The 19,536-nt window shown below is 24.8% G+C and overlaps 4 protein-coding genes across 4 annotated transcripts; 3 read left to right on the forward strand and 1 right to left on the reverse strand.

Moving 5' to 3' along the window:
• The first annotated feature begins 2,199 nt into the window (after nt 1–2,199).
• Nucleotides 2,200–5,581, forward strand: LOC114130625 (protein takeout-like). Its single transcript, XM_027995640.2, has 5 exons — nt 2,200–2,852; nt 2,941–3,184; nt 3,265–3,398; nt 4,891–5,043; nt 5,127–5,581. Exons 1-5 carry the CDS (start codon nt 2,780–2,782, stop codon nt 5,276–5,278), a joined length of 756 nt encoding a protein of 251 aa, XP_027851441.2. The 5' UTR covers nt 2,200–2,779; the 3' UTR covers nt 5,279–5,581.
• Nucleotides 5,582–6,410: 829 nt separating this feature from the next.
• On the forward strand, nt 6,411–9,446 carry LOC114130541 (glucose-induced degradation protein 4 homolog). The gene is made up of 5 exons (XM_027995533.2): nt 6,411–6,606; nt 7,110–7,274; nt 7,414–7,581; nt 7,656–7,888; nt 7,952–9,446. Exons 2-5 carry the CDS (start codon nt 7,128–7,130, stop codon nt 8,013–8,015), a joined length of 612 nt encoding a protein of 203 aa, XP_027851334.1. The 5' UTR covers nt 6,411–6,606; nt 7,110–7,127; the 3' UTR covers nt 8,016–9,446.
• A 1,383-nt stretch (nt 9,447–10,829) lies between these two features.
• LOC114130561 (39S ribosomal protein L33, mitochondrial) lies at nt 10,830–11,302 on the reverse strand. The gene has a single exon (XM_027995555.2). It carries the CDS (start codon nt 11,150–11,152, stop codon nt 10,931–10,933), a length of 222 nt encoding a protein of 73 aa, XP_027851356.1. The 5' UTR covers nt 11,153–11,302; the 3' UTR covers nt 10,830–10,930.
• A 58-nt stretch (nt 11,303–11,360) lies between these two features.
• Nucleotides 11,361–14,038, forward strand: LOC114130551 (uncharacterized). The gene is made up of 5 exons (XM_027995544.2): nt 11,361–11,653; nt 11,739–11,860; nt 12,245–12,366; nt 12,723–12,805; nt 13,682–14,038. The coding sequence occupies exons 1-5, from the start codon at nt 11,506–11,508 to the stop codon at nt 13,813–13,815; spliced, it is 609 nt and encodes a 202-aa protein (XP_027851345.2). The 5' UTR covers nt 11,361–11,505; the 3' UTR covers nt 13,816–14,038.
• The last annotated feature ends 5,498 nt before the right edge of the window (nt 14,039–19,536 follow it).

Here is a 19,536-nt window from a genome sequence, read left to right on the forward strand (position 1 = left end):
TAAAAGTTTATTTTCAATATAATTCACTATAAAAACAATAGGTTGGTACTCTAATTTTTATTAATTTTTATTTTTCAACAAATAACAATTATCATATTTTAAAAAATACTTATGCTCTGAGAATAACGTACGTATAATATAAATAAATAAATAAATGGAATTTTAGTATTTAAGTTTTTTATAGTCATAATAAATAAATATTTTAAATGCCCGGCATGGCAGCGTATATTAGTTTATATTAATTTTTGTATATATCCATGTACAACATTTTGAGAAAACTTTCATTACACTAAATATGTAAAATATTAACGAAAATTACACTATAGAAATGTTACATTTATCATATTCATATATACCTACATAATAACATATTATATATATTATATATGCACTATAATAGGATTCTGATAAAGGTATTCAGGTGCACTGCTTTATAATCTTCCATCGAAAATAGAAATCTAAAAGTATACGTTTCTTATATAAATATATCAATTTACATATAATCATCCAAACAATATGACGTATGAGGAATACTTATTTTAATCACCTAAAATACATTCAAGGTTGTGGTGTGTAATAGTATGTAAAGAAATAGAAACTATGTAAATTATTTACTTTTTAATTATACCAGTCATCCGTATTTTTGTAAGTTGTTTGTACCTACTTCAATCCTATATAAGATCCTTTTTACAAAAAATATAATGATTTTTATAAAATAAATATAATATACTATATAGTATATACTACTTAATACGCATTACGCACTTGGTTTTACTATATAACTCCTGGACGATTTTTAAAATGTTTTTTATATTTCAATACTCTAAAGCATAAGTGTCATAATTAAAAAAATATATATATTATATTGATTATCATTTTTTTGTCACTATGATGACAAGTATAAAACACTTGAAAATATTTTAAACTTTTTATACAGGAAATAAATAAATTAAAATAAGATATTCCAAAAAGTATCATTCGTGTTAAATTTAAAGTAATTAAAACGTTGTTACTACTGACTAATATATATGTTATATATATTAGGCTTCGTTCAGAACATAAACTAATGTGATACAATATTCTTGAACATATTAATAATATATTATTATTATGTTAAATACTACTGAAATAAAAACTCAACTTTGAACTGATCGAAGTAATGAAGTACCATCTAAGGATAGTTGCTTTAAGTCATCAACAAGTCACTATATAGGTAATCATGGCTTCCTATTGTACTTCATTTTATCCTTATTAATTATTATTACCTGATTGTATTATATGATAATAATAATGCTAAGTATAAAATAATAAATACTTTTTAATGAAATCACAGCAAAAAAATACAGTAAGCCTCGCCATTCAATTATATAACTAATACAAATTTTCCCTCGATGTTCTTCAAATGTAATGAGATGTTTATTAAATAGCGTATAATTTCTAAAAATGTAAAAAAAAACCAATTTATCATACATTAACAAATGTCAGTTATGTGGTGTAAATTGTATGACGTATAGAACTCGTAAAGAAATTTTACTGACATTATATTGTTAGCAGTTGTCTATGTAGTTATTAGTTTTTCGCATTACATATGAACGAAATCATAAATATGGTTTTAACGGAAGTATTTACCTGGGTTTTGATAATTTTGCATTTGAATTGCAAAAATGTAAATAAATTATTTCATTAAAAATATTAAATAATTTGTTGTTTTTTTTCTTTTTGGTAGTGTGAATACTTGGTATAAAATTTTAGACAGTGTGTGCTCTAAAAAGATTCTGGATACGCTGCACTGTATACAATAATAATTATTGAATTCAAATTTAATATAACTTAAATGTTGTATAAATAAATAAATATTTTGTATACATAATCTCTAGATTTTAGCAACGTGCCTACGTAGGACTACGGTGTTTGATCGCAGTTCCAAACACTAGTCATATAATATGGCCTATATAATGTACAATATATATTTTATTATTTAGTTGGAAAACATTGAAGTTTTATTGAATATTTTTGAATAGGTAGACATCCTCAAAATGATTAAAACAAATAGAAACTCAAATGATTTTATTTTTTTAGTAATTGATTTTTTCTATGAAATATTTAAGATAGTATACATAAAATATATTTTTAAACACAATATATATACAAGGAATAGATATAAATATAAATCTATCTTTTAATTTAGCACTACTAAAAATATTTGTACCTTAGGTGTAGGGAATCTTCTCCTTTTGCCAACCACTATAAGCGCTTTGGATACTTGAAACAATACTGTTTTACATTTTTCTAGAATATTATTTCCATAAACATTATAATATAAGTATAATATTCTAATTTTTTTTCTTTAATATGGTTTAATATTATCAATAATAGTTGTTTTCATAATTTTTCCGACGCATCGTTTTAGTTATTGTGTTATTAACTCCTGGGGCGTTAAATAGACAACGACCTATAAGTACCTTTTAGTCACTCATAATATGCTTATTCATGTACGATTTTTGAGTTAGCCTTGACGATTGGTTTTTGTAATTTGTATTATACGAATATTATGATTAATATATTGTACATTTTAGCCACTTTGTGAGTTATATATATTGGGTTTAGTTATTTACCTAACAATATTCAAAAAGAATATCAAATTGATGACCTGCTACAAGGTTATTTCCAGCGTGGTTATATATATACCCAGCTACTATTTGGTAAACTCCTCACAAATTAATAAATCGTTGACAGAAAGAGATTGGATTTTTCCTAGCTCTTTATATTTAAGTTCAATATGGCTGTTAAATTAATAGGATTTGTTTTGTGCAGCATAACCATGATTAATGTAATAACTAGTCGATCATTGCGTAAGTATATTTAAAATATAAAATATAATATAGGTACCTACTGATTTTGGAGTTTAAAAATCAAAATCAAATTCAAAATTGTTTTTAGCTTCTTACTTCAAACCATGCAAGCGAGATGACCCAAACCTTAATGAGTGTTTAATGAAGTTAATGGATAGCATTCGGCCCCATATTAGTAAAGGAATACCAGAAATGCACGTATTACCTTTAGATCCAATGATGATACCATCTGTGACTTTAAATCAAAATTCAGCTGGCTCAGTTAATTTTGTCGCCTTGTTTACAGATTTGAAAGGTTACGGAGCAAAAAATTTTCAAATTAATAAAATCAAGTAATTATTTATTATTGTATCATTTTATGATATAAATAATTATAATCGTTTACAAAATATCATATATAATTGTTCTACAGAGCTAATTTCAAAAATCAATCTTTTGAGATAGACTTAAATTTGCCTTTATTCAGAATCGAATCTAGATATGAAGTTAATGGACAAATATTAGTATTGCCTATTAAAGGAAATGGCAAATTCGTTGGAAATTTCAGTAAGTTAATAAAAGTAAATTATATTAAATATTATATTCACAGAATAAATAAAAATAACTTGAGGTCTATAATAGTATTAAACACTTCAGATTTTTTTTCTTCTGTACATCTTTTGCTTATTTCTGAAATTTTGATATCCCTTCCAGAGGGTATAGATATTGCTTAAATTGAGAAATGGAAATTGCCCATTTTTTAATGTTTTATAAAATCTAGTTTTGCAAATTAAAATTGTCATAAATTTGTAATTTATTGGTTTGACGTAATTATTAGGTTTATACAAAATGGCGAAATTGATGAACCTTGGAGGGAGGGGAGTCTAAGACAATTTCCACTCGACTATTTACTATCAGATAGCTTTTAGGGACAATTACTTACACTTGTATGCACATAATTCCCATCCATAATTTTTTATGTTTATGTAGTCTTACGTTAAATTTTTAATTTAATTTTAATAAGATATGTTTTTATGAGAAATCTTGCATTAAACTCTGAAAATTTTTATAATAAAATCACATCAACATTTTATGAATTTTGTTATTAAAATGGATTTGAACGTCTTATTGTGTTCACTTAAGATCGTAACAATGTATATTTTCCATTTATTTGTTTGAAAAAGGATAATTATTATTTTAGAATATACAAAAATGAACATGGCATTTTCACATTTTTTAAATCAAATTGTTATTATAGTTAATATTCAAATTTATTTAAAAGTTATTATGTATTATAATTTATATATTTTTTTTTCAACTAAAAAATTGTTGCAAGTGTTCGTGATTTTTACGAAATTTGTCATATACGTACACAAAAAAATTGTGCCATACATTATTAATATTTTTAAGTATAACAATAATAGCTTTTTCTAAACCCATGACAAACTTTATATATAATTTTTAAATTTTAGGTATGAATTTTTAGCTGCAAAATAATTTGCGAATTTTTATCGACATATAATTTATTATATATAAAAAAAAAAAATACCAAAAATCGAAAATGTCAAACTGTTATATAGATAGTTCTATGAGAATAAAAATATACCTATTAAATATACTATGTATAGAATATGGTGAAAAATTCAGTTTTTTAAAAATTAAAATTGTACTGTTTTTGAGTAAGGTTAGTTAAAAAAAAAAACAAAATTGAATTTGTCAAAAACAATTTTTTTTAAAAAATTACCGGTTTCTTTATTTTTTCCTCCCTCTATTATTTTTAAAATACTGAGAATTTTCAATTTTTATCAATAACAATTTAAAAGTACCAACTTAATCAAATTTATACATTAAAATCACTCCAAAACTGAATACTGAAGCATTTGTTTTATTATATATAATATTATAATGTATATATATTATATACATAAAAGAATAAAATACACATTATTGTAAAAGCAATACATTTGTCAATTTACTCATAATCTAAAAAGGGGAAATAACTTGTTAAATGAAATTTATAATATATATTTTAAAAGTTTAATTATTTTTATATTTTTAGCTAACGCTCATGCGAAGGTAAAATTTGAATTAAGAATTTTTGAAAAAAAGAATCACAAAAATTTTATTGAGATTAAAAAAAATAAAATAAATTTGGAACTAGGAGCAGTAAAATTACATTTTAGTAATTTGTTTAACGGTAACAAAGAATTAGGTAAGAATTTTGAATTATAATTCACTTTTTTATCAAAAAAATTGTATTAAGTTACATTTTTTCATTAAATGTGTATGCTATAGGTGATCAAACAAACCGTTTTATAAACGAAAATTGGACGGATCTTATGCAGGAAATAAGACCCTTGATTGAAGACACCGTGGCTGCTATAGTCCTGGGTATTTTCAAACCCGTACTTGAGACATTTAGTATGGATGATCTATTTCCAGTCTAGAGTCTTGGCAATAGACATATGTTTAATAAAAATCACTTATTTTACGATAAAAAAAAATGTAATTTTTAAATAACAAATTGTATGATAACCGTAGTAATATTATATTAATTTGCTTATAGGTTATATTATTATTTTTGATATATATTCAACTATTTAGTTTTATTTAATTTTTATATATAATATAATATGGTATTGTTATTTTTCACTGTTTGTAAATGTATTCATTAGGTATACAATAGGTATACATTAAAGTATGAAATGTTTGATATTGTGCAATTCAACAATTATATTTTGAAAAATATGATTAAAAAAATTGGTACATTGAAAATAGCGTACCTACTTTGTTTCATTATACAACTAAACAATGATAAATTTTGGTAATTGAACTGAATTAATTGATTATCAATAAAATTCAAAATTTTCAAAATATTTTGAACACTTTATCAAGTATAGATAATACTAACATAAAAATTTGATGACAATTTTAAGGATTAGATTATTAGAAGAATTCGTTTTTGAGTTATATCAAAAATAAATCGATTTTTCAAATACTAGTTTGCGTCATAATTTCCATTACTTTTTTCTGATTATTTTGAAAAGTGTCGAGAATTTTTACCGATTCAATAGGTAAGTGATGTCAGTGACAAAAATAAAAATAGAAAAACTCATTTAAAATCAATATAATATATTCATCCCTACGCTCAAAATCTAAAACGCAATCATTTTAAATATTATTTACTCCGAATACACTGATCGCAGCTGTCACCTACTGGCTACTATTATACACTTCTTCAGCATTATAAAAAATTAGTGCATTAAACTTAAACACGATGGTAAATAATTGATAATTAAGGCTTATTTATGTAATAATTACAATAATACAATACGTCATAGAGTGTGTTCGTGATGCAATCATAGGCCCAACTCATAAACCGTCTTGTAAATTCAAATTGGAGACACAATAATATATTATTATTATTTATTATGTTACATGACGTTACGGTGGAACTCATGTTATTGGGTGTAAATGTTTATTAACCCGGCGACGGCGTAATGACGTTTGGATACTGTGAACCGTTCCTCGTCGGTGCTTATTATGAAAGATCAGCTAGGAAAACAAAATAATAATTGTTATCGTATTATCGAGTGTTTGCGCCGCAGCAGCTTAGCTCTGGCCACAGTAGTCTGTACCTCGTTTGACTACCTTCACAACTTTACTAACGAGACGCTGTTAAATCACAGTCACTTATTCACTTATCCGTCATCTCATACTCCCGTGGTCATAGTGGACGTGGTGTCGTGATCGTCCGTAATAAAACCGACATCAGGTACGTACGACATTAATATTTAATTATTATTATTATTATTATTATCGTCGTCGTTCGGATTGTTCGAATGACCTTATTAGCTGTTTTAATTCATCGTTATATTGTCGTAATATTCAATATTATTACATCCCGACGGTGGACGGTCGTCAGTCAGTCACTATTCGCTCAGAGTCGCTATCGTTTCGCGTTTACGGTGCTCTGTTAGTCTGTTATCGGGCCTAGATGTCCTTGTCGTTTTCCCATACGACTTAATTTCCTTGCTCTCCCGCCACCAGAACCCCACCTCCGCGCACCCACCTTGAAGTGCGCGCGCGCGCTCTCGCCCCCCAAATCACCGCCGCTGACGCCGCGGCACACGAATTTTCGAATATTTTGCCCACACATAAAATAATAATAATAGTAACAACAACGATAAAAATCATAAACAAATAGATAGCGAGTTTCCTAGTGATCACACACATAACGCCCCGACGTTTTATTAATATTTTTTAACTCGTGTACAGGATCCCTCCGCGCTAGGCATGCCCGTCAAAGTGGACATAACGCCCAGACCTCCGGCAAATTCAAAACAACTAGGGGTCACCGGATCTATACTGTACAGCGGATCGAAATTTCAAGGGTTCCAGAGGTCCAAAGGAAACAGCTACGAGGTGGAAGTTGTACTGCAGGTATGTAGGTTCTACGTTCATGTTCAACGTTTTGGACTTTGATATACCCACTGTTATTGTTGTTATATAAAAAAGCGCTATCCCTTTTGTATGAATGTTACCGAACTTAACACTCCTTGCTCGAAATTTCATTTTATAGTATGTCGACGAGCAAAACGGTTATCTGTGCGGTTATCTAAAAATTAAAGGTCTTACAGAAGAGTTTCCCAATTTGACTACTTATTTTGATGGAGAAATTATTAACAGAAGATGTCCGTTTTTGACGAGAAAATGGGATGCTGACGAAGAAGTTGACAAGAAACATTGGGTTTGTAATGTTTATACCATTCATCGCTTATTGTTTTGTTATATTTACATGATTTTTTTTTTTTTGTTTTATAGAACAAATTTGCTGCATTTTGTCAGTACGCTAAGACTTTCAATTCTGATGAATTTGACTATTACGAACTAGAAAATGCCGATCATGTATTTATGCGTTGGAAAGAGCATTTTTTAGTACCCGATCACACCATACGTGATATTAGTGGTGCGTCATTTGCTGGTTTCTATTATATATGTTTTCAGAAATCAACTTCATCTATTGAAGGATATTACTATCATCGAAGTTCTGAATGGTAAACATTTTTTTTGCTTCTTATTATATTTTTTATTATTTTAAGTAATTATTTAAATTGTAGGTATCAAACATTATGCTTAACACACGTCCCAGAACACAGTACTCAGATCTACGAATTTAGGTGATTCAAAGAATACTTACTCAAAATATTACAATGAAAATAGTACAGGAGTACCTACATGAAATTACCTCAAAGCTTTTAGTGTTGTCTAAAGCTTACTGTGATTTTTTTTAAGCATTTTTCCTTTTTAATAGGTAGTTTATTTTCTACCTATGTATTTTATTATAATGAATGGATATGAACTACTAAATTGTGTTGTCTTTGTACATTACATATTTTACAATAAACATTTTGCTTAAATGTTTTTAGTCTTGACATTTATCAGTATAGTTATAAGCTATAACCTTATTTACATGAAATAAAGCATATTATAAATTGTAACTTTTTATAATGTATAACCAATACAAAATTGATAGATGTTAGGTGTATTAAAACAATGATAAATATGTTTTCATTGATATTTTTAATTTAATCTATAATGAAACAGTATTTATTGTTACATTTAAATATATATTCATATTATGTTATATTTTTTGTACACTGATGATATAATTAATTGTATGTAAAAAGAATAATGTATTGATGAATTTTAATAGAACATGTGACTTGCCGTAATAAAATATACTCAATATGCTGTTATTGTGTAAATGTAAAATAATATTAATAGCAATTATTGTATTGTAGAATATATTAAAAATTGTTTACCAAATATTGTAACCTATCTCTTTTTCTTGTACCTATATATTTATTTAGATGATTAAACTAGAATACAAAAATACAACAAATCAGTATTAACCATAATATAATAATTAGCAAATACGTTGTTACTTTGTTTTGTTTTATTTTATGTTGTTTTGTCAACTAATAAATATAATTCTATTACATGTATTATGTTATATGAATTTGTTATGTGATAATATTATTATTTCTTTTTTATTATTGTTAGAACTTATATTATTTAAAAACAGTTTTTGGTGCCAATTTTTTCATTAAAATAATTTTTATTTGATTGACATAACAACTAAAGTTTTATTGAAAAATTACTAGACCGAATGTAGAAACTATTATAGTATAAAAATATAAAATTAATTATGGTTCAACATTCTTAAATTTTAATGATGTATATAACATATAATAATATAACAATTGAGAAGTATGATAATAAACTTGGAATATTGACTGACTGTTACCATGGCCAAGGATACTTCATAAATGAGTCTTAAGGTTGTATTTTTTAATAAAAATGTTCTCTGAATTCTGATTTATTGTTTTATTTTTAACACTTCAGTAAATAGGTACTTTACAAATAGTTTGCCATTTGTTTTTGTTTTTTTTTTTAATAGTTATTAATTTTCAATGTATAATAAAATGATATCAAAATAAAATGATTTTTTCTTATATATTGTGTATATTATGACATAACATATTTATTATTATTTACTAAACATTAAACATATTTGCTCAGTATTATGAATAAATGAATATTTACGTATGATGAAGACATTATTTTATATTCTTTGAAATACTATTTAGGGCAGTGTATGTAAAACAGTCTAAACAGATTATACTCCTATTTTTAGTTATTTTATAATTATCAATATAAAATATAATTAAATACATATTAATATACCTATTACACATGTAAACAATTAAAAATATTTTGTTGTATTTTATACATTCAAAGTATGAATATTAAACCGAAATTACTAAATATTATACAAAATGATTTACCTGGAAGTGATCACCTCTATTTTTCTTTTAATAACTCCAATCAAAACTTGAAATTTTTATGTTTAGACCATATTTTTAAATATTTAAATTTCTTACTTCATTTAAGTATAGTATTTTGCAATGAATAACTTCTTTATTTTTTAAATGAGAATTACTTCTTTATTGTAAATTTTTAAGTAATAATAATTATTGATAATAATTTATAAGCATTTAGTACAAGACTAAAATTTATAAATTACACCTACTTTATGATTGATGAAAAAACTACTTAAAGATTATTATTTTTAAAGCCTAGATTCTAAGATCTAGGATACTTTAATAACTCAGAAACAGATTGTTAGAACTTTAAATTAAACACATCATATTATTTGAAAAAAAATCATCTGTTTAACTATTTACAAAAAAAAGGTGGTTTTCATATAAAATAAAAAGAAGTTTGTATCAACATTTCTTAGATGGTCTAAAAAAACAAGTATTTGAAAACTTAAAATATGGTCTTAAATCACAGGTAGGTACCTAAATAATCCGGATTTGAATAACTGCATAATAAAAGGATAAAATGATGGTATGGTGACTGAATGAATCCATAAACTTGAAATATATTCAGTTTATCAGTGAATCACTCTGTATAATTTTAAAGTGCTGCATAGTGCATTCTTATTGGTGGTTGAGGCCAATACTTGATAAGGTCCCTTGAGGGTAATGAATACACTTATAATACTCTTATAATAAACGTATCAATATCATACATGTAACATAATCTAGCCCTTGATTAATAATTGAATGTGACCAACAACTGTGTTTCAATATGTCACCATTTGTAAAGTATAGGTATACCTTTAATTGTATGATATTTTTTTGTTCCCAGAACTAAAAGATGTTCCTTATATCTCGATGGAGGTTAGTGAATAGCTGCCGTGTTATATGTCTTAGAAGAGTCTGCTCTCAACAACCACCAGAATTACCTGAAGAACCAACAACATGTTGTATGTCAGGATGTGCCAATTGCGTTTGGATCGACTATGCAGATAAAATCAGAAGTATATTGGCAAACAGTGATAGTAAACAAGTCTCACAAATGATATTGGACAAAATAAAGGATCCCAATATGAAAGCTTTTTTATCTATGGAACTCAAATCAAAAGGCTTTTAGTATAGTTAAATTAATATATTTTACAATTTAAAAATATAAATGCTTACAAATATACTACGTTTTATAAATTATTAATACAAGTAATTGTTTGACTGTTATGTAGGCTCTGTGAATCTCTTTACGTTTGCACTTCTTATTTTTTTTCTTTCCTTGTAGACGGACATTTGACCTATCCATGGATCGAAATGTACAAGTTCTAGTTTGTCGGCCAAACGTTCCCTGAATACGTTGTATTTATGACCGCTAACCATGCTTTCCATTAGCACCATAGTGTGCTTGGATTTTACCTTTTTCAGTAAAACATTCGTCAAGAACATAATGATTTATTTCCAATGGTGAATGGCGTTCCGGACATGCACGAAATTTCGAGATATTGAAAACTGATTCATTAATTAATAATTATTAATCGTAAAACCTATTCACTTTTATTTTACATTATCTAATATCTATAATCTATTCGTATAAAATATAAATATTATTATCTATGAAATAATTGTGATAAGAGACTATTTTCATTGGAAAGCATTCTGTGTTGTAAAGTTGGCAATATTGGTGATATCTTCGACAGTTAACCGTTTTTTACAAAGGATTACTCAATGCTCATTGCTCATTCAATTCGTTTCAAAGATGAAAGAGTCAACATAATACTAATTATTGATTCAAGTTGTTTATGAGCTACACATCTTTATTATTAAATATGTTTTCACGAATAATAAATAATGTAAACTTGGCTGATGTCGAGCTATCGACTACGTCTATCTCAGATGAATTCGATGAACTGTTGAAATTATCTGAGCAATCTCATGTAGAATGTGAAGGTATATAAAAATTGATTTCATTGTCTTGTAAATCTTTAATTATATTTCTTATATATTGTGTTTATTACACATATTTTGCATTTAGAAGCAAAGACCAAATTAGAAGAGATCAACAAGGAAATAAATCACTATGATGAACAGTTGAATATTATTGAAAGAGAACGTGTCAAACTTATGTCTGAGTTGGCTCTTCAAATGCAGATGAAAGTAATAATACGACTACATGATTCTATTACATTAATAACTATTATTTATACATTTTTTTTGTTTTTATTCCATATATAATTTGAAATATTGTTATATAGAAAAGTATTGGTAGGTATATAATTTTTTTAAATTTTCAATAGACTAGAGATTTTGTAAATTTGACCAAGATAAATACTATGTTATGTAAGTTATAGACATATCTGTATCAGTGTTCAGAAAAACGTTTTTATTCATTTTTATTAACTTTGTCTTGTTTAAAATTAAAACATTTAAGTTTCCAATTTAACTATTCAATTATATGTAAAACATTTTCTTAACATAAACCTATATTGACTGAAAATAAATACATTAAATTACATCAACATTTTTAATATTTTATTATAGCACGACTTAAAGAATAAAGTAGAGGGTCTAAAAAATATATTACAATCAACAGAATTTGACTTAAAAAAATATAACAAGATGAAGTTAAGTACTGCTGATCAAGATACTTTATCTCATACCAAGTAAGTTTTTTATTATTAAAAAAAATAAAACTAAATAATTTAACTAAATAAATATGTGATATAACATTACTCATCCACACATTTTATATTCATCTATCTATGATATATAATTTTTACAAAAAATAAAGCTTATGCTGATTTGTTTATAAAAAATCAAAATTATTTATATTTTATCTTGCATTAGTATGTATAAAATATATATCATTATAGATTGAGGCATAACAAAAATGCAATTACTAATAATCATAATTCATTTTATTTGTTTTTACCTGTGATTAATGAGTTACATATTTTTTTTAATATTGTGTATATCTTTTAAAACTTAGTAAAGTTTTATTAATTTTATTTTGTTTTAGAAAAACATTCATTATTTATAAGAATATGTTGAAGATATATTTTGATTATTCCAATGGTGCAGATGCAACTACACAAAAAGGATGTATCCTTTTATCTTAAATAAATATAATATTATTAATATTATTGGTTGATAAGTAGGAAATGAATTTTATTGAAACAAATATTTATATAATGCAATATGAATATACAAATTTCACTACAGTTTATGTTTTGTGAAATTTTGAATATAAATTGTCACTAATTCTATTTAAAATATTTTTGTAATAAAATCATATTTCCTACATTAAGCTAAGCAGTTGGTGAAATATTAAAGTAATGCTTGTCAGTAATTTAATCAGAATTAGAGCATCACTTTATTATTTCATCAACACAATAACACAATAAAGTGATTTTTTTTTTATCAATTGATAGAATCAATTTTCATAAACAAAAGTTGTTAATAAAAAATGACTACTGTTTAAAATTACTCCTTTATAATATACTTTTGTATGTTATAAAGATACTATATAAATGTATATCTAACTTGTAATTACTAAAATCAGTGCCGTAACTACCCTCCGTGGCGTCCTTGGCGAATTTTATTTTGCCTCTTATTTTTGTTTTATTCCATAGGTACCTATCTATAACTTTTTTATAAATATAATAATATTACATTTTTATGTGTTAATCAAAATACTGCCATGGCATATTTTTTTAAATAATCGAGTCTTAAAACTAAGTTACAAAAAAAACATTTATATTTAACTCAAACGCGCCCCATTACATTACTGCGCCCATGTCGCTAACCTCTAGTTACGGCACTGACTAAAATTAAAATTGATTATGATTTAAATATCTTGGCAAAGAATCTTACATGTCTTATTTTTCTGTTTAAAAGTTATATTAAATTAGGATAAATATATATATATTTTTTAAAGTATAATTTATTATGGAATGACTTCTTAACTTATGAAAATAGATACTTATAACAGAATTACAAAAAAGTTAGCTTACTTTGAATTTAATACAGGAGAAAAAACCGACAATAAAATTTCAGAATGCTTGTGGAATAAAATACAATTAGTTTCCGATAAAAATTGGGAAACATTGTAAAATGTAATAATAATTTTATTTAATTTTAAACAAAATGTATTTTTTCTTTGTGTATTTTTAAATAAATAATTAAGATCTAAGATCAAGAATTTGATTTTTATCTTGAACAATTGTGAACTGCCAATCGGAATATTACTTATTTTTCGTTAAAATATTAATGGATGACATTTTGTGTTTGTTTTGCTAATCTTTTAGTTAAATAAAGTGTTTTTATTCTTACAAATCTTGTATTGCTTATTACTTAGTTATTATTTAATTTTTTGTATGTTAAAATAAATATTTCTGGTTGAAGAATCTACAGACAACATTTTAAAAGAAAGATTTAATTGGTTTTTATTAAAATTGTTATCTACTCTGTATGTTAAATATTTAATAATATTATTTTATACTTATTATTTTTAATTATATTTTATAATCATATATTAAGATAGAGAATATTTAAAATACTCTTAGTAGTCAAGTCTACAATACTTTATCAATAAGATAGGTATTCTAATTTCAAAATGTAATAATTCATTAATTTAAATTTTTTATTCGTGCTTTTGTACATAATAAGGTAAATTGTACATAATTATAATGTTAATAAATAACAATGACTTATAACTATATAAATTATAAATTTAATATTTTATAAATCTAACCTATTTGTTTTGCAAATAATATAGATACTCTGGTTGATAAATCTTTTTAATGTATATTTTGTGTGCAGGTTAAAAATAAATAAACTTTTAAGTATAAAAAGATGGTTTTTTTATTATTTTTATTACTATTATTAGAATTTAGAATACTTTCTAGTGAAATTAACTTTGTATTAAATGTTCAAGCGTTTACAGTATTATATACTTATATTTTGTACTTAAGAAATTGCTTATGTAAATATATAATTTATGATATAAAGATTTGGGGAAAAATATATGATTATTCATCTTTGACTTAAAGCAAAAATACATAATCATTTTAGTCGAACATTTGAAATGTGTTTCTAAACAAAATTCCTGTTTTTGCTAGTATTTTGTTATTACAATTATTTTTAAAAGAAATGCAAATTTTTCTTTTAAAAATACCAACCAGAGTCAGTTTTCTACCAATCATCAAAATCAAAATCGAAAACAAATATTTTTATTGCCCTTAAAATTGATAATACTATAATAGGTACAATGTAATTTTTTTTTTAAAAATACAACCTATAAGGGACTATAGGTACTTTAATTGTTATCTCCGCTTTGATTCACAGAATCTAAAATAATATTTGGTTCTACAGTGACGTAACCAGAATTTTTTATTTAGATGGTTAAACACATTTGATTGAATCCTAGGTGTATGTACAAATGTATAATGGAGGATTTAGGAGTTCTCCACTAAATTCAGTAAAGTATTTTGATCAATAGGTATGTTTTTAGTTTTTTTTTTTATATAATATTTATTAATAATATATTTCATCTCAGTTTACTTAATATTCCAATTTAATAGTTGCATCATCCTAGAAGAAATTTTAGCAAATGCTTTAATTATTTTTTTTTTTTATTTATATTAACCAAACATTACCCATTTAGTCTATTTTCTGATTTATAGTGCTTCAAAGTTCAAATAGGATTAATTTTTACTACTATATATGAACTTATAGGTACAATAGGTACATTGTACATTTGTAGGTACATTTATTTAAGTTCGTAATAACCAACAAAAGGCAAAAAGTTATGATTTGTAATGGTTTAAAATTTAAATTGTAGTTTTAACATAGAGTAATTTGATGCTTTTAATAATATATTAATATGTAGGTAACTAAGGTAAGTACTAAGTAATAACAATTTTTATAAGAAAAAAAGGAACTATGAAAAAAAAAAAACATGATATGACTAAATACATTAGTATGTTAATTAACTTAATAGTTTATTAGTCATAGGCACATACCTACTAAAGGTATGAAAAGCAACGTCAACTTTGACTGTTGATGTATCTATAAAATGTGTGATTGTTCAATATTTTTCCTTTTATGGCCGTTAATGCTCATGTAACACCTATTAACATTTAGTTAATATTTAGATAAGTCAGGAGTACCTATATCTATCAAGTCATAAAATACTAAATAGGAAACATGAACTATAGGTTTAGGTTTAGGTTGTTAAATGTTAGGTATATACTTATATCTCTCAAACAGGGCTTTTGAGTTTTGACTATGCCACTGAGTTTCTGCCTAACTGAGAGGTTTTAGAATTTGAGTACTTAGGTATATTTTGAAAGTAAATTGTATTTATTTATGAATTTTTTTTGTGTTTTAGATTCTGAACGGAGTGATGAATGTATTGATTTTACAATGATGTGTGTGTTTTTTTTTTTGTGTCTGTCACCACGTTTTGGAGCAGTAAAAGCGTTTCGATTTTTAAACTCAGCCCCGTTTCTGATATGAAAGTGAATCTAGTTGGTACTTTGGAGTGGTCAAAAGTAAAAAATTAGTTTTCAAAAGCGTCAGGAAAAAAACCCTAAAAAAATAACAGAATAACAGGAATTTTTATGCAAAACTAGTTTTAGACAAAATCGATAATTTTATTACGTAATTTAGATATAAATGGTAAATCAAGGGAGAAAAAAAACAAAATAATTAAAATAAATACTTAACAAATTATAGGTATTGTAACTTGGACTAAGAAAAAGATTTTTACAATGTTAAAGTTTGTTAATGAAATTGATTTTGGTTAGAAATGTGATAATTTTGCTGGTGTTTTTTCCTTGAGGGCTTATCCTTATACGGTGGTATAGCGAGTTAAGGTTTCGGTCGTTTTGGAGTCGATTTGTCAGCCTATAAATAGTAAATATACTATATATTATATAAAAAAAAATATTTTTATTGCTATTATATAATAATTTACTTATTTACCTATTTTACTTATTTGTTATTATATGAAAAATTAAATTCATTTTTGATGAATAAATCACATTTATTATAATATTAATTATTGTAATAGTTTATAGCCTTTAAGGTAGTATACTACCTATTTATATCGTAATTCATAATATATAATATAATATAATATAGGTTATTCACTTTTAATTTGATACCGACTTACAATGGATCGCTGTGATATGTCTGTGTCCTTGACCCTTGTGGTGTAATAATTGTATAAATAGGTACTTACCCTAAAATTTATATAAATAATATTTTGAAAATGTCATTGTCAATAGTAAAAAATATTAAATAATCATTTATAGATTTAGGTATTTAGGTACTGACTAGGTAGGTAGTAAGTACCTACATTAGCCCTAGTAAATGTTTTTTTAATCACAAAAAATAACTCGAGTTGAATAAATTGTAATCTTTTGTTCACAATTTTTAGTATCTAATTTTGTCTAAATTTGATTTTATAATCACACTTATAATTTATATGAAATTGTTTTTAATATTTTCAAATAAGTATAATAACAATATGATGTGTGGGATATTGTAATACATTTTAATGTTTTTGACTGAGTCTAAACATTTTTATCAAAATATTAAGAATTTTGAAAAAAAAAGTGGGCAGGTGAGTACCACCTACCACTCTGCAAATGTCAAGTTGGTCATTGTGATGGACGTATACATTTGAATTCAATAATATGTCAATATTTACGCATATCGATTCTGAATGGAGATTGTCTATCGGCCTACTTACTTCTTAGCCTATATCACTACGTATACTTGGTAAATGGGCCAAATTTCCCCCCTCCCGACTTTTGGTCATGAAGTAGGACATTTTCTCCTTAATATATTTTCGTTAAGGACATTTTCCCTTTATTTTTTTTTTAAGTTAACTATTTAATAATATAATATTATAATATTATTATAATTACTTATATTATTTAATAAGAAATCATTTTTTTTTTCATAAATATAGATACCTACTTAATTATAATTGTGAATTAGGTAATTTTATATACTTATTATAAGTAGCTAAAAGATTGTCTACATAGAATATAATTATTAGTTAATAAAAATAGCTAAAAATGATACATTTTGTAAATAATATTTGATTTCTGACTCTTTTGTTATTTCTAAACACATAAGCCTATATTATTATTAAATAATATATATAATATTATATTACTATATATATAGGTACAGTATTATATATACTAGGAATTGTATTATTAATTTTATAGTTATAACTTATAATACTACATTATTGTAAAATAGTATGAATAAGTTCACAGTAATTAGTAATTAGTATTAATAGATATTTGCTAATAGGTACTTAATTTAAAATCATTAATTTGCATATTTTGAGAATGTCATTGTAAAATTTGTGAAAATTTCAAAAATTGTAGAACACGCAAAAGTTTTAAGTTCATCCCCATGAATAATGTTTTGTTTATAACAAAATAACTAACGTCGCTATTTTTTGTTTATACTAGGTGATTTTTTTATCCTTGAACACTTTGTATACACTTTGTATGCAAAGTGTTCAACGATAAAAAAATCACCCTGTATATAATATAATTTCGTCCAAATTTGAATTTCAAAATGTGTTTAAAAAAATTGTGCTATATATTTTTTAGATTTTGTAATTCAAGTGTGAACTACTAGCTAGGATCGTAGTGTTACATTTTCAAACCTTATATGTATGAATATTTAAAATAGTATGAATTGAAACTAATTTGTATTATGTACCTATACGTTTTTGCGAATTTGATGAATTTTATTAAAATTATAATTTAAAAAACTCATACAAGTTATTGTGGATTTACAATCAACTTATTTTTTAATTTTTCAATGTTTTTTATCGATCATTAACTATTTAATCGACATTTATTTTATGAAAAAAAAAAATCTAATACCTACTACCTACATAATTATAACTAGTTTATAAAAAAAATTGATATAATATGTTGAAAATTATAGGTACCATATAATCCAGTAAATTCTAATGTAAACACTAGGTGAAAATAATTCAAGTATGTATATTATTATATTATCTACAGTTATTCATTTTTATTTTTTATACTTCCATTCTTCCATTTCAAAAATACCTAATGTAATTACAATTTACAATGTACGAGTTAAATATTTTACACGAATGTAAAACGGAGAAAAATATGATACTGTTTTGGACAATAAATTAATATTTTATCGAAATAATAGGAAAAGCCATCAAGGACTTAAATCAGTCATTAGGTATTGTGTTTGGAATCGTGTATGCTATAGATATTATAGGAATGTATATTTTTGGAATGAATTACGTCTCTGAAAAGTCAAAAGTGTAAAAATGTATTAATTTTTAATTTATTACTGAAGTTTTTACTTTTTTTTTTAAATTTATTTTTCATTACAGCAATTTAAATTATTTCGATATCGTACGTTATAACCATTGGTTATTGTTGACTGTTGGTAATCGTAGACTCTAATATTATATAGGTTTAGGTACCTAGGTTTATTGGTATTAACCTATGATTTCGTTAAGAGTATTTTTCGATAAATACAATGTTTTTGGTCTTCTATCGCAAGAATTCTACAACTGTTCTTATATTAAATAAGTAGATACTAGGTATATGGTTGCCCTTCTACGAACTCGTTTCGTTTTATTTTTTCGCAGAAAACGAATCCCCGCGTTCATGGTACGAAAAAATAAACATTTTGATTATTCTTAACTCTTAACTTAAATAATTGAATATTTTAATATTATATACATGGGTTCCATCTGTAGTCGCTTCCATGTCGTGTCCGAAAGACCGAAACGCACACAATCTTGT

This window comes from Aphis gossypii, chromosome 1 (genome assembly GCF_020184175.1).
Source record: "Aphis gossypii isolate Hap1 chromosome 1, ASM2018417v2, whole genome shotgun sequence".
NCBI lineage: Eukaryota > Metazoa > Arthropoda > Insecta > Hemiptera > Aphididae > Aphis > Aphis gossypii.